The sequence below is a fragment of the Acanthochromis polyacanthus genome, chromosome 5 (genome assembly GCF_021347895.1).
Source record: "Acanthochromis polyacanthus isolate Apoly-LR-REF ecotype Palm Island chromosome 5, KAUST_Apoly_ChrSc, whole genome shotgun sequence".
Classification (NCBI taxonomy): domain Eukaryota; kingdom Metazoa; phylum Chordata; class Actinopteri; family Pomacentridae; genus Acanthochromis; species Acanthochromis polyacanthus.
In genome coordinates this window covers 15,994,951-16,011,416 of record NC_067117.1, presented here as the reverse complement: position 1 = coordinate 16,011,416, position 16,466 = coordinate 15,994,951, and the positions used below count along the sequence as shown (strand labels likewise).

General features: G+C 42.7%; 1 protein-coding gene across 1 annotated transcript; it reads left to right on the top strand.

The window, feature by feature from the left end:
- The first annotated feature begins 599 nt into the window (after positions 1 to 599).
- si:dkey-195m11.8 (fidgetin) lies at positions 600 to 16,235 on the top strand. The gene is made up of 3 exons (XM_022203927.2): positions 600 to 841; positions 1,614 to 1,844; positions 12,288 to 16,235. The coding sequence occupies exons 2-3, from the start codon at positions 1,820 to 1,822 to the stop codon at positions 13,445 to 13,447; spliced, it is 1,185 nt and encodes a 394-aa protein (XP_022059619.1). The 5' UTR covers positions 600 to 841; positions 1,614 to 1,819; the 3' UTR covers positions 13,448 to 16,235.
- Positions 16,236 to 16,466: the final 231 nt, after the last annotated feature.

The following is a 16,466-nucleotide window of genomic DNA, read 5'->3' as shown; positions in this document are numbered from 1 at the left end:
TAAAAAAAGAAAGCACTACTTGTGTACACTGTAGCGACATTGACCAAAAACAGGTGAAGAAATTAACCTACTTCTTAGTCAAAGGTTTGAGGCCAATGTGGAGGTCATTTGCTGTTGCCCATGCATGTGTGCAGGACTGAGTGTTTGTGTGTATTTGTGTGTGTGGCGGGGGGATGGGCTACCACAGGAATTAGGTAATATTGACCTGGTTGTTTCAACCCCACCCTCCCAACAATACTAAGATCAATGTACCAGATCAATAGAAGTCATTGACAATAACTGAACTTCTCATGTGATCAGTGAAGGAGAAAATTCAAAATTCTTCATGAGCATGTGTCCCAACACAACATGCCCACTCATCAGGGCATCAGAAACACAAATACACACATGCAACCAAAAGGAAAAAAAGAAAATCATCTACACACACATACAGCAGGAGGAAACAGGCTCTTCTCTGACACTGCATGATTGGTCACTTTTTCCCTCTCTCTCCCTTCCTGCTGAAATAGTTTTAACAAAAGGGAGGAGGGGGGAGGTTGTGGGTGGGGGAGGGGATGTATGCGCTGCTCTGTTGTCACTAGGCGAGGGAGGGAGAGGGGAGGAGGGAGAAGCGAGCTGGAGGGCGAGCGAGGGAGTGTAGGAGAAAAGGATAGGGTCCCAGAAGAGTGCGTAAACCTCCCTCCCTCACCCTCTCTCTCTCTCACACACACACACATACACACACACATTCACACACTGCCACACACGCGTTTACATCGGCTCCTGCTGCTGTACTACTTTGTGGAATAGTGGATTACTTTCCAAATTGAGCCACTCAGCGCGTAAATCCAGGCATGGTCAGGTACAGTATCCATTTACATACTTGTTGGAGAAGACTTTGTGTGAATTTAACAGTAATGACAGCGTTTTCCGCTGTTTCTTGCACATTCCTGTCATTTTCCATGTTCTCGCTCCTCGTTTTTTTCTAGTGCTTTATGTCTTCTTGTGCGCGTTTTCATTTCGCCTGCTTGATTGTCCATGCGTAATTCTTCCCTTTACGCACGCGTGTTATGCTACATTAGGCTCTCATTTGTTGATTTTCCGAATGTCAAACCGTTGGGTGTGTGTTACAAGTCTATATGCTCTGCACCCATTCTTCATTTTTTACCATATGTATGCACTGCTGGACAGGAGTGTCCTTGTTCGCGAGACGGTGCAAAGTTCTATTTGTCGCTGTGGTTTATAGTGTTTGTGTTGAAACACGAGAGGTTTTACAGAATTTTGAAACTTGGTCGTTTTTGTGGTCAGAACGTTCAGCATTCCAACTCTCCCTTTACACACATGTAATGTATATGCACATATAAACACGAGGAAAGCGTATGGAGTGCATGACAAGCTCATTGTCAGTCAATATTGTTTAATATTGCTGCAAGTATTCGCCACAAGTATTTCTCACAGCAGCTATTTTAATGTAATAATTGGGATATTAAGCTTAACATCGAGAAAAAAATGCAATTAAATAAGCATAATTGTCATTATTTGTGCATTATCTGATAATATCCCACAGTCTGGGTTGGAACAACAACAATCGTGGTGTGTGGTGGTTCTGACACTGGCCTGTTTGTGCTCTTCAGGTGGCAGCATGTCAGAGTGGTGTTGAAGTGTGAGATGAGCCATGGGGCGATACAGGAGGCCGGTCACTAGCCAAACCAGCAGCCACTCAGCCCACAGCAGGAGAAGCAGCAGAAACCCAGGAAGGCCCCGCAGCATGCAGCTGGGCCCTCACTAGCACCGAGTGGACCCGGTCCTCTACTCCTTACCTGGGGGCCAGGGCTGCAGAATGCTCAGTCCTGTCACCCCATACAGTAAGTCCACCGCTGTGTGTGCATGCTGAATGCGTTGGGAACAAATGTTGTCGTGTTGTGTGTGGATACCGTAACCTTGCTCGGCCTGAAAGTCTGTTTTCCTGTACACATTCTTCTTGTGGCTCCTCTTTTGTCCAGGACTCATCTCCTGTGACTGTGCAGAGGGAAGCGAGGTGCTGTGGGGAGGAAGGGGGTTCTCTGAGAAGTCATGTTGAGAAGGCAGATATGCTAATGGCTTTAACAGCTGAGTCTCCGGGCTTTGCATTGAGGAATTTCACAGAAAGTGTTCAGTGGCTGTTTTTTCAGCCCCTCCATGTGAATATCGCGTAGTAACAGTCAGTTTGAACAGACAGCAGCTCAAGCGCCTTTGGCTGTGCTTTCAGGAACAACATCCACTTATTGTGCAGCAAAACAGCCTGGATTAAGGCACACGATGGCTTGATTAGACACTTTCTAGCACACCTGTACGTTTTCGGTTGACTCCAATTGCATTTGTATTGACATTTTTTCAGCCTTGTTATTAAATGTGCAATCTAATTTATCAGCTTTTGAGATGTGTTTCCTACATTTGCAACATCAATATGCAAAAGCAGATGAAATCACATAAATCTCGCCTACACATCACCGAATAGTCCCTCTTGGTATATACATCATGAAAGGTTCCTATCCAGGCTGTTGAATATGCTCATATTGACTGAGCGGTTTATTGATTAGGCCAAGCTTTAACAGGATTACAACGCTAACCTGATTGGAATAATGCAACAGGGATTTACTTCTGCATGTCAGCGGCTACACAGGTGCAGCGACTGACTTTGTTTTTTGTGCCGTCGTCCAGGGAGAATGAGGGAGTTGTCTCGGCAGACGGAAGTTTTAGTAGCGTGCTTGTGTCACATTCCTCCCTCAAAGTGGCTCGCAGCATCATGTTAGTTTTCTTCCCACAGAAACTTTTGACTAAACGCACTCGTATAATCGCACGCAGTTTCCCAACCGCCTCGGTCGAATCTCACATGCTGGCAAATTTCCAACCCATCGACACGCACGAATGAGAAAACACACAATCCCAGCTACCCACAGCTCATTAAGGGCTATAATGATGATAGTGTGACACGGTGAGAGTGATGAGCAGCTTTAGCGCTTTTTAGTCGCCAGTCACCAGGGTGAAGCGATTCTGTGAATGAAAGCCAGATCGTTAGTAACCTGGTGTCAACAGCCTCTCATTAGTCCTGTATAGTGGGACACATAAACATCACCCTCCGCCTCCACACACACAGACACTTGCTTTTGTCCTCCGTACCAATCACGAAAGCTTGTTAAACAAATTGTAGCACACCTTTAGATCCTCATTAGGTGTTATAGTAAAGATGTGTGCTGCTGGTAAAATGAGAGAGAAAGAGCAAATTGAAGGGCAGATGGAGAAGACGTGAGGAGGGACTGGTCAGCTGCAGCCTGATATATGAGTGGACACAATGAGCCCCGGCCAGCCTCTGCCACATGTGAGTGTGTGAGCTGAAGCCGTGGGGGAAGGGAAGACTGACCACACATGCTGGGACACACAGTCCTGTCTTTACTGCTGCACAGAGACACGGAGCCTCAAGGAAACAAGAGTGCAGGGGCCAAAACTGAGAGAAAGAAAAGTGAAAAATGAAATAAGGAGGAGGCAAAACGCAGGATTCTTAAGCTAGTTTGTTAGTGGCATTCAGGAGCAAAACTATGTGACTGGCTGCACCCATTTCGGCTTGCCGTTTGATTAGGAGCTTAAAAATGCCTCGGAGGTTAGGGACGTGAAAAACCTGAAGCAGACAGTGTTTGAGTGGCTGACAGCAGTGTGGCCTGGTGGACTGTGCAGGCCTGGAGAAAAGGGGGAAGGGGAAACATCAGGGAGAGGGAGGGTCTTCTCGGCAGATCCTCCTTCACACTGTCTCCGTGTTCAGTGTTTTAGACTGTGGTCACTGCTTACATAACAATCCAACCCTCATTTACCCTCTAAGAAAGTAGGACAGCCTTAGCTGGCTGATGTATGAGTACACTGATGTTTACAGCGACACGAATCCTGATATGCTCCATGTATGTTCACATCCCATTTCTCATCCGTTCTGTATTGATCTTAACACTGGCGTGAATCAGCTTCTAACTAATACAAATCACCCAATAATGTGCAAACAGCAGTTAGGGGTCATTTATCAATGCTCTAAGTAAGCATGTTCTGTCTTTTTCTTTCTGTTTTCTGCCTCTGTTCTGTCATCATGTGAATGGACAACGCGTACTGAGTGTATGGAGAGGATATGTGCTTTGTAAATAGATCTCAGGTTAGATTCCCGGCATTCCAGCACGCTTGACTCATCTGATAGATGACCAAGAGTCCGTCTGCCTGTTGGCCAGCTGAAGCTAAACGCTGCATGAAAGCCACAATATGGGAGTGTACTTTCCTGGAGCCTGTGTGTATGTGTCTCTCTGTGTGTGTATTTTCGATTGTCCGTCCGTCTTCAGGGGACTTCTTTGTTTATTGTGAGTGGGGTAAAAGCACGAACAGAGAACCGTCAGCTCCAGAAAGGTGATTTTTGTTTCCGCTCCCCATCCCACACCAGCTCGCCATCTCTGATGCTTCACATCCCCCAAATCCCATTCCAGTCCGCCCCTTCCCCCACATGTACTTCCATCTAATTAACCCCTAATTACTCATACTGACCATGCAGTGGACCAGGAGTCGGACTGGCCTCTGTGGACACACAAAAACATTAATGAACTGCATAATTGTGCATCCTTAAAGCAGACATTCATGTGGTTCAGCCAAACAATATAGTAAGTTATCTCTATATGCAACTGATAAAGACTGAAACACTGGAACTGTTTTTTAGTGGAGGCTGGGAGGTTCTCTTTACTCCCATCCCTAGCTCTACACACTCACTTATCGCACGTTGCATTGAAGCGTATGTCTTGATGAAAACAGATGAAAAATTGACCATGTTTACTTAATTTCTGACTCAAAATGACTCACTTGCTTGTGTTGAGACAGTTCATTACACACAGGCACACTCAAAGCAGATTTATACTTCTGAGTTGTCGGTGATCGTGTTGTTTCTCTCATGTCCCAGAAGACTTCATTGTAAATTACATGTGCCTCCTCACACATGCAGTATTTATCTGCTTGTGATTGTGCGTTTCCTTCTAACCCACTCTGCTTGATCCTGTCTTGCCTCAACTCGTTTGGTGCTCTAACAGGCCGTCTCCTCTTCTGATGTAATCTTATCGTTCTCTATACAAAAGCCATTTGAGGCGTAAACATTTTCTTCACCACTATTGTTACTGGTCTGCATCAGGAAATGAATGTAAGAGAATGCAAACATGTCTACTTTTGGCTTCAGAATAAACACATAAAACGGATGTTATACAGCCCTGCTTTGTACCATAAACATCAAACCGTCCAATAATAAAGATTCCAAGTGGCAACTTAGCTGATATTCAAGCTTATGATATAATGTAGAAGATCTGCGCTGCTACAGGAGGCACATAAAACCATCTTTCAGTTAATTTTTTGTCAGTAAGTAGAGTTACAGAGAAAGATTTAAACAGAGGCACATGCATCAAAGTGCCAACTTTCCCATAAGTGTCTGAAATGTCTATGAAGCTATAAATTTGTAGATCGTGTTCAGACTGACATTAGATCTGCATGAAAACATGTTAGCATTTCTGTTTATTGTAATATAAGAAACACCCTACTTCTGACAGCTCTGTGAAGAAAAAATAAACAGTGAGGCTGTTTATATGAACACAATGTTCAAGTCAAGAAACTTTTCAAACAGAGGAAGATAAAAGCACAAAGACTGTGGGAAAAATGCAATCAGATATTCCCCATTTTAACTTTACTTTCCAAATCAAACCGCAACCATGTACACACAAATACAGAGTCATGCAAACACACACACACACCATCACATGCTCCCACCAACATCAAAGCAGTGATAAAAGCCCCCGGGGTGTCCTGACGCACATCTTATGTGACAAGAAGCATCCGAGCTGCAACTTTTTCCACTAAAGAAAGCTTAAAGGCTTTTTAGGGTGATCAAAGTAATTTATCCCAAAAATAAAATCCACGCCAAAGCAAAGCCACACAAGAGCAGGCTGGCAAAATGTAAGCAGTGAAGCTGAACACTTTGTGGAAGTAAATGGAAATCAATACAAAGTAAAAGTTGCTGGGAAGCAGAAGTAGTGGAGGCAGTTTGTTTAAATGGAAGATGCAAAGAAGATAACTTTAAATTGAATTTATTTTCATGGCTAGGTCCCTAAGCATATGGAGTTAAAGCCTATTCAGATCTAGATGTGGCACATAAGAGAACAACGTAGCAACAGTACAGCAAGTCGCGCAGCATACGCTTTGATCTTCTTTTGTATTCTTGTTTCTGTGTTTTTCTCTGAGTGGCTTCCATTTTATGAGTCCAGTGTCCAAACTACAGCAGGGCACAGAGGAAACACTAGTCAACAGTATGGTAATCACAATGATTAAGGGAGGCCATCATGGTACCAATCCGGCTTAGTACTCATCTTTGTCTGTTGGTGAGTCAAGCATGACCAATAATGGAGGGTGTTTCCAAGCCCCAATCCTACACGAAGTGCTAGATTAGGGTTAGGGGCTCCTCACTCATCCCTCCTAACACCCAAACCTAGCTCCCTGACATCCTCACTTCAACACAGGTTGTTGTCAGCTACAGAAATTCACATTTCTTGAATAACTGATATACCTGCGAGTGTGAAATTTAAATTTTTTTTGATAAAATCATTTCATCAAGTAGCAGTCTTAGTAATCTATACAGTGTGAAAATATGAAAAATATCTACAATGGAAATGAGGTGAATATAGGTAGCTGCATGTCTATTAGGCAACTAAAAAAGAAAACAACAGTATTTATAAAGAGTTAACTAACTGTACTTTCCAATTTGTGACGCATGTCAGACATTTTCCAATGAGTCCCTTATAATACTACATTTACACATCATTAAATAGATCTTTTATATGTATATGTGTCGTATGTATCTACCAGTGTGGAAGAAAAATGTTTTCCCTCAAATAGAGAGAATTAAGTGGAAATGTTACATTTGAATACATTTCTTGAATTCCCCTCAGGGTCAATAAAGTATCTGCCTACCAGTACAGCACAAGTCTCGTATACCCTTCAACTGCCTTATTTTACAGTTGTGTGTTTGTAACTATTATGTCTACAAAATGTCTGTTTACTGTCTGCCATCGGCTGTGCCTATTGCCTCCTCTTATGCTATCTATGTGTTACCGTTTTCAAAACTCCTAATCTGTGGTGAAGAACAACAAAAGCAGCAAATAGAAAACCCACTACACTGAAAACTGCAAGTTTGTCTGAGAATTCGGATCATGCTGTAGGCGGTTCTCCTAGTTTTTTTGTTTAGTTTTTTGGTGAATTAGTCATTTCCCTGCACATAAATGTTCTACCTTAACAGTTCCCCTGACATTGTTTTAAGGGACTCTGTTGCTGCATCCTGGGCTTAGCTCCACCCCCAGATGATTGTGACTGGCTTAAAGAAATGCAAACAACTGCAGCATTTTGCCTCCTATAGCAGAATGATAACAAGAAAAGCACTCAGAGAGCGCAGTGCTCCACCAAGTCTGTTCATACTCTCATATGGCATTGTCAGAAATGCAGCATTTTTTTATTACTTATTGATGATCAGAAATCACAGCATCATGGAATGTGGCCATTTAATATAGATGCACCCACAAACAAAATGACCTTGCGCACACAGGTGTGTGTTATGTATGTGCGCGTTGTGTACAGACACCGAATTGCATGACGTAAATATGTAGAGGGTGGCGGGAATTGATGGAACTCGGAAACACCCCCAAATTTAATCAATTGTTCTTTGTATCGTAAGTCCACAGCGGCAGATTTGTAGTAGGATCCCATGTGATCGTCAGCAGGTAGCTGACGTAGTGTTCACTTGTCATAGTTACAGTGACTCCTATCTCGCAATGATATGGAAATCCTTAACAAATCTGTGGGTCCAGACTAAAAGCTCCATCACTGCCGAAATCTAATCACTTGGTCTTTGTGTCATTTCTGACCTTCCCTGAAAATTTCATCCAAATCCGTTAGTCCGTTTTTGAGTAATGTTGGTAACAGACAGACAGACAGACGTACGCCGATTGTCACATAACTCCGCTGTGTTCTTTGGTGGAGTGATAAGGTGCAGCGAGACTAGTTTATATTAAACAGCGATACCATTTTGTGCTACTGCACAGTGGTTATTGAGTAGGTTTTGATATTTGTGAAGCAGTAAAATTAAGTTTGCAAGCTTATTGTAAGAATAAGGAGTAAAGCCAGTGTTACACTTTTTGCATCTGTTAAGTACACAAAGGTTTGCAAAGGTCAGAGTGATGTAAATTTAGTCATCTGCCCAGGTCTGTGGGAGTTCGCTTGGAAACAAATTTGTGTCTGTACAGCCACAACACTACAAGGGCAGTAGTGGGCATGCTCAGTAGTGTCCATATGTGGCATATGAAGACAATCTACCGCATATGCTAAGCAGACTTAAGAATAGTATCATTAGAACAAGTCTATGGTCGTAGTGTCCACAGCTGCACGTCCGCAGGAAGTATAGTCTCAGCTTAAGTTTACTAGTGATGCTTCTTTAATTCTTGTCGCTGACTGTCAGATTGTCGCCAAGCTCTGAAACTCCCATAAGCCTTATATGCTCTAATCCATCATTAGTCTGGTTTTCTCCCTCAGTCTGGTCCTTGACCCGTCCAAACCTTCCGGTTCACTCTTCCATCCTCTGATCTCACAGTGATCCCTCCATTTGTTCAGTTTTCACATTCTTGTGCTGAATTTTGATTAGGATTCCAGACACAGTAGATTGCTGCGTTTAAATATGTCTTGGCGAGATTACAGACCATCTGGTGAAGACGGAGTGACAAGAATAGATTGAAGACAAAGCCGGCAAGTGACTGGCTCATGCCTGCAATCAGTATGGCCAGTGAGTACCAGTCTGATGATCCTGATTGTGTGTCTGTGATGTTCAGATTTGAATACATGTGTAAATACGCCCACAAGACTGCTCCGTTTTTAAACAAAGATCACACGTTGTAGACAGAAGCTTGCATCTTTTAGTGTTGTTATTACAACCAGTCACATGACTACAGAGTAGTGTCATTGGTGAAAGCTACGTCTGTCTGTTGTTATTATTGAAATAGATGAATTAAATGCTTTTCGTTTTGAGCTTAAAGCTTTTTAGAACTACACACAGAATCAAAGGGATGTTGGCAAAAAACTGTAATTTTAACAAGCTTTAATGATAAATTCAAGGATGTCAAGGATAAGTCACCTTCAGGTCAGTTTAGTCAATACAAGATTTCAACTGACAATCTGATTTACTTCTAGGACTTAACTATGATTGTCTTAAGGAGCCTTAGATGACGGAGAACTTCTCCGTTTGTTAATGGTGATGGTAAGCTTGTAGCATACCGTCTACCTAAAGCATCTCTGCAGGCTACAACTGAGGATCTGATGAAGTCACACTTTATTTACTGTTTTCCCAGTGAAATGCTGGAGCTGAGTAAAGTTTGCTCACTATCTGGATATTCACAACATTTTGATCCAATATAATTTCCCTCTCTAACATTAGGTGTTTTTAGCATTACATCCGAAAATATATTGAAATACAATTCAGCTTTAATAATATTGCCATTTTGTGCATAACGAAACATACTGCTGTCAAAAAATCCACGAGATGTATTCGTTATTTAGGGTATTTAGTATGGAATTTGTTTATACAAAAAATGGCAAAACAAAGTATAAAATAAAGTAGGAAACAGGAGGAATTGCTAGAAGTTGGAAAAAAAATAGACTGGATGCTGGTGGAACACATCCAGAAACATCTTGGAAAAAATATATAAGCAGTTAATATGAAGAAGGACATTTTTCTTTGCATAGGTGAGGTTTAACTGCCAACATAGTGTACTATGACAACATGTAATGATATAGTTAAAAATGAAATTCTATTGCTGTACTGCTTTGGCACACAGATATAGTCCAGTCATTCCAAGATTGTCACCTTGCCAAAAAAAAAGTGGTAACAGTCACTGACTCACACTGCACCTGTGAAAGTATCTACAAGAACACATTTACCCAGTATTACTGTGTTACCTGCACCTATAATATCAAACAGAGCATCATAAGTCCACAATCAGACCTGGATAGAGTGTACTGTGGTGCACAGCTTTTCTCATCAGCAGACAATGTCTATGAAGATAGTACATCACAGATACATGATTGGAGAACTGCGCTGATCAGATTTGAGGGCATTTGAGAGTCTCTAAATCCAGACAGATTTAGGGGGAATAACACTGAATTTGTCAGTGAAAAGTTTCATTTTAACAGCGAACACAAGAGGGCACAAGACAACTGCGCTTTAAATTTCATCACACCAATTTCTTCAATGACTCACAGGGGCATCTTTTTCATCTCTGTTGCAGCCTTTAAAAAAAAGCCTGTGATGGTAATAAACACATGTAAAGATGTCACGATGCCATCTTTCTTGCAAGTGTTCACGTTCTTTCTTCAGGGTCTTCAGAGGGATTCTGGGGGCTCTGATACTGACATGAATGACTGCGTCCTTTAGCTCTTCATTGAGAAATGTAATAACGGTCGCTGTGCAGCAGGCACCATGGCTTAGGGGCCCCTTAACCCCTTGGACCCCTAGGGCTGTGCCCAGTAGGCCCATTTGGTAATCCGCCCATGATCTGTAGACTTACTACTAAATACTATGAATCAACACCTTGCTTACAGGGTTAAATGACATAACTTTCATTCTAACCTTTGTGTAAATCAGGACGCCACATATTTTTCACTCTGAGTTTTTCTGGTAGGTCTCAATCAGTGGGGTCAGTGTGCATTGTTGGGAATGTAAGCCTTTAATGTTTTAGGATGGGTACCATGACCAGTCAGAATTCCCTGGAGCACAGGGATTTCTCAGAGATGGGGTGGAGCTTGAGCTGGTCAAGAGCACCGCAATCCCTGGATTGGATGAGTGGGTTTATTGGGCTGAAGGCTCATTTAATTTAGGGATCAACATGTGGACCGTTTAGAGGCCCATCTGGGGGTCCTGGTGGACATATGACACAACCTGGTGTAATCCACATGGAGACAGTTGTAGACCGAATGTGTGAGTGAGGAAGCGTGTGTGGGCATGTGTGATAATCAATATACGTCATATGCGGGTTGTGTCAGTGTAAATTGGACATATTTGTGACTTTGTTGGGTTTTGTAAGCCTTGCTGAATGTTTTCCACTTATTTTACTGACAACACTCCCACTTAAAAATGAACTTCCATGAAGAAAATATTTGCTAGCGGCACGCCCCATCCGAACTCACAAAATAATCACATGTTGCTCATTGCAGCAAGACAACCAGTGTAGATGTGGCAAACTAAAGACAGAAAGATTATATACTTAAAAAGAAGGCAGAAATTAACACTGTATTTAAATATAATAATGAAGTCCGTTAATATTTTCCTGCACGGAGTCCCATCTATAAACTAGCAAATGGGTCATAAAAAGAGTTAAAATACACTAAAGTCAAGATATATTGCAATAAAGCATATCACAATAATGAAATATACTGACATAGTTATTTCATGTACTGATGAAGTCTTGGCAGGAGCACCCTCTTCTGTCCGGTGCTTATGGAGGGAAGCCCCTCTGGTCCAAGCCTGGGGTCAGGACAGTTTAATAATACTCTGCAATGCCTGGAATGTTGGCCTAATGCCAGTTCAAAAAGCCAAGCCCTCAACCACTAAACCAGTGGATTACTCTGTTTGTGTAAATGTGCATATGTAATCACACATGCCATATGAAAATCACACTTTTGACTGCTCAATCACTCATTACACTTGTAATAGTGTTCATAGAAGCACTGGTCCAGTCTTTGTGTAATTTGGAGAAAAACTACTCTGATCATTTTCCCCGGTGACCCCGCCCTCTGTTGCCCCTGTCCAGCAGACCCCTGAGGTTTGGGCCGAATTAGATCACACGCTTGGTGGGGGTGGCTTTGTGGACTAAGAGACTCACAGAGAGACAACAATGGCCCCAATGTGAGAGAGGCAAAGGCAGAGGGCTGCGCGCAGGCTGATGGAGGCTTATCGCCGTGGAGACCAGGCTGGGGGCTATGTAGGCGGCTTCTCATAAAGATTTGAACAGTTGTCCCCTGCCTGGATGAGATGTAGAAGAGCATGGGCTAAGCACTGACAAGATTCTGGAAAAAGGTCCGTTTTTCGTGGGTAAATATTCAGATTTAGCTTTCAAGGAGGTTTTGGGAAACAAAGAGTAAAATGCCTCAAGTTGGGTTTAGAGGTCATCTGAGCTGGATGAATCCTTATTTTAAGATTGTGTAAATTCACTGCTTTGCTCTTTTTTTTCTGTCAGGTCTGTTGAAGATGCACTGGTCTCCGGAGCACGCCGCCCCTTTATCTCAGTGGCCTGAGCAGCACCTAGATGTCACCTCCACAACTTCGCCCCCGTCTGCCCACAAACACGACCCCTACACCTCAGCCGCTCGCCGCAGCTATGCCCCTGCAGGTTATCCTTGGGCCAGTGATGACATATCAGCCCTCACCGCTTCTTCTCTGCTCAAGCGCTACGCTGAGAAGTACTCGGGCCTGGAGTTGTCCTATGAGCGCCCAGCTACCGGGGCCTACGCAGAGCCTGGAACTTTCCTGAAAACAGAATCTGAGCCCTGGGCTCTGGGTCAGGGCATGGAGTGTTACCCTGGACTGGAGGCACTAACTGGCACCAAAGTGGGCTCTGCCTCTGTGGGGATCCCGGCCACAGGCAGCGTAACAGTAGTGAGCAGTAACTTGGCCTCGGAGCCGGGCTACAGTGGTGTTGGCACTTGCAGTGCCCCATCCTCTCAGGAATACCCTCCGGCCTACAACAGCACCTATCTGTCCTCAGGATACTGCCCTCAACCTAGCGCAGCACTTCCACCTGCCACTCTACACTCTTTGCAGGCCGCACCTACTCTAGTGCCCAGCTACAGCACCAGCACTCCTGTTTACAACTACCCTCCAGGATGCTACCCCCAAACCAGCCTGTCCTCTGGATACAGCCACCCCAGTGCCTCATACCTGCCCTCTGGGATTAGTGCTCCCACTCCTCTGGCCCCTCGGCCCACCATGGTGGGGGGCAGTTACAGCTACCCATCCCACAGCCTCGGAGGGAGCTCTGAGGCAGGGGTGCCGCTGAAACGCAAGGCCTTTGAGATGACGGAGGAAGAACAGGAGGGAGCAGAGGTGGAGGGATCTCGCTACAGAAAGTACGGCAACGGCCACGGAAACGCTCACAGCAAAGGTCACGGTAACGGCAACGGCTACGATATGAGCGGATCGGCCTCAGACCCACAGGCTTACAAATCTGGAAAGCCTCTGATATCACCTCCTTATGGTGGGGCAGGGGACTACAGCCCACCATCAGGCCTTGCAGGAGAGAGTGTATCAGGGGAGCACAGCTTTCCTCAGCAGCAGAGAATGTCTATGAAGATACCTTCATCTCACACTCGATCTGAGGACCCCACTGGAGGGCGCTGACAGCCCGGGCAGAATTTGAAAGGATTCCCCTCGCTCCTTAAAACCAACCAGGGTTCTTTACCTGGACACACTTGGAGAATAACATTGAATTTGTATATGAAAAGTTGAATATCCTGAGTAAACACAAGAGGGCACTAGACTGGTACTTCTTGTGCATGTTTTAATATTTTCATTACTCATGATTTTACAAAGATTCACAGAGGCGCTCTGCCCTCTAAGGTTGAGGTTGAGTCGTTGGAGTGAAGTTGAGGCATTCTCTACATAAATAGCATGAAGACAGTCTAAATGTATGAGTGTCTGTTTCTCTCAGGATCCTATTTATTTCCTTTCTGCTACTGTGGCAGCAGCACTGCAGCATTGCTGTTTGAGGCGTTGGTGTAATTATTTGTGGCCGTTATGTATGTCAAAGGCCCCTGACTGCAATATGTTCTATCACACCACAAAAAAAAATCATTTCTGACCAAAAAGTAAAGAGAGCAATAACTGAAATGGTGAGATTGCCATACTACTTCAGCACAATCACTGCTACAGCTGACTGCAGGGCCTGCTGCATCACTCGGCCATGAGAAATGAATGTTGTCCTGCTTTTTCCTTTTTCTTGACATTTTTCGGTTTTTGTAGCCTCCTTTTGTCTCATTCTTTATCTAATTTTTACCCCGGAGCTTTGCCTCCTCTGCTCAGCCCTTCTCATTGTTTTTAGCCCACTTTATACATGTCAAGCTGCTCAAATGATTATGTGGTAGTGGACATGAAGCTGCCCTTTAATTTAAATTCTTTACGAGTGGGGAAATAATCTAAGATTCATTTAAAAACATAATATTTAGCATTTTAACATGGCAGTACATAAGTAAATGCAGATCATCTTCTGAGCATGTAGTTGATGTGCACATTACTGCTAATCCTAAAATTAACCATTTCTCAGGAGAATGTGAGTAATGCAAAGCGTATGCCTTGTGTTTAGTATTTAAAATATTACAAAATAAGTTACAACCAAAAACCGAACACCCAAATGCAAGTCTGCGTACTGCTAAAATTCACTCAGAGCAGTTCAAAGGTGCGTGAAGGCTTTTTATGACTTATTTTGGATGCACAGATCAGACTGAGAGGCCTGCAGGTTGAAGTGGAGGATATATGCTTCTGAGTGAGTGCCTCAAACTATTTGTTTTTGCTCAACATTACATTCTTTATGAAGATTTACCAGCCTGTCTGCTAAGATTTAACTTTTTTTTTGTAAAAAAAAATATGCATTCTCTTTACTTTTGCCTCTCAGAAGGATGATTTATAGTCATGCTATCGAATACTCAGGAAGAATATCGTTACCTCAGATTGATAAAAAGAATAAATAAGAATGTATGTTATTACCTTAAGGTGTTTGTAGGGAGCTTTATGGAGCAGGATGAAAACGGAGCCATGGCTAACACTTCAGGGAAACAATGAACTTTCAATAGTATGAAACGCATGCACACAAACACTATCAGCACGGCTTCTTTAGCTCTGGAAAACTTGAGGTTTTTGTACCAAGGCCTGAAATGTTGAATGTAATTCAGATATTTTTTTTTAAAAAGGACAATACATGCCATAATGTACATCGATGATGTTTTTAGATTTATGAAACATATTTTCTTCATGTATCAATGTAATTGTCTTATAGATTTTGGTGGAGAAATGAATGACATGTTAAGTGTTAGTGTAGTTAGCAGTGGGGAAATGGTTTTTGCAGACAAAACAAAGCACTCCTGATAAACACATGTTGGCATATCAAGACATACACACGCTGCAGTATGAGCTCTAGAACAGGAAGGATTATTAAATGTCTTAAAGTGTCCAATACCTATTTCCCATGCCAGTATTTTAAAACCACTTGGCACCGTGTCACCAGTCAGCTTAAATTAGCTCCAACATGAATTGACACCATGAAGAAGGGAAGGTTTAATATTATCAGAGTGTGCACTGTTAGAAAACATGTACAGCTGCAACTTGAAACCCTCCCCCCCCCCACTATGTTGTAGCTTTGCTGCTCTGCTATGCCAACCCTTCCTAAATTGTGCCATGTGTTATTTTTGCAAATCAAACGCTTTGGAGGATCTGGCAAAACCCAACTCCAAAGTTAAAGCAGAGAATGGACCCCCTTTAAATAGTAAGATTTCAGAGATTCAGTGTGATGAAAAAGTATTTTCTTGCCTCTTTTGGAAAAGTACACCCATCTTACTCAGAATGTGGTTCTAGTATTGAAAAATAGACAGCAGGTGAAGCTTCAAAATAAAATACGGATTATTAAAAAAAAGGTTTTAAACAAATAACGATGTACTCTTACCCCCAGATTTTAAAAGTATTTAAGCGCTTAGCTACAACAAATGAATGCTCTTCAATGCCGCACAAAGAATGTGCTCTACATGAACCTACATACTGCAAGAAGTATTTTCTGTTTCCTGGTTTTCTTGGTTACTCTGATTCAGTGAAGGAAGTGGAGTCAGGTTTGTCAGATGGACAAAATTTGGACTTCGGTGTTATCTTTGTAATTCAGTTGTACTTCTGTTGTATCTTGTACATTCTCTGTAACCATTTCTACCTCATTTTGAAGACACTGTACATGGAAGTATTTATTTCATGTCATTTCACATGCCAGTTTAAGGAGCAATGTTGTTTCTAATTCTTGACCTGTTAGTCTACCTCACTAAAGACTGTTGTGTCATGGAAATGAAGATATCGTACCAAAAGAACAAAAAAAAAAAAACCCACTGTCTTTGTCTTTTTGTCTGTGGAAATGAAAAAAAAGTCTGAGGTTTGAGTGGCATCTTTCTTTTCTTGCAACATTTTCCTCCTAACAAATACCCTGACCAGGAGCGACCCTGATCCCTGAGCGGATCAACGGTTTGATGGCAGCCACAAAACAAATATCAAGAAATAGAAATGTTGCAGCTTGACAGTGACATATTACTTCTCTCTACCTGTGCTTCTCCTAATATAGGAAAATCAATATTATAAGACTGTTTTTACTCTCCAAATTTCATTTTAACAG

Excerpts from the sequence above, each read along its gene's own strand:
- si:dkey-195m11.8 (XM_022203927.2), top strand. The coding sequence starts at position 1,820 with ATGCTCAGTCCTGTCACCCCATACA. Across the intron at positions 1,845-12,287 it reads CAGTCCTGTCACCCCATACA|GTCTGTTGAAGATGCACTGG; the intron begins GTAAGTCCACCG and ends TTTTTCTGTCAG.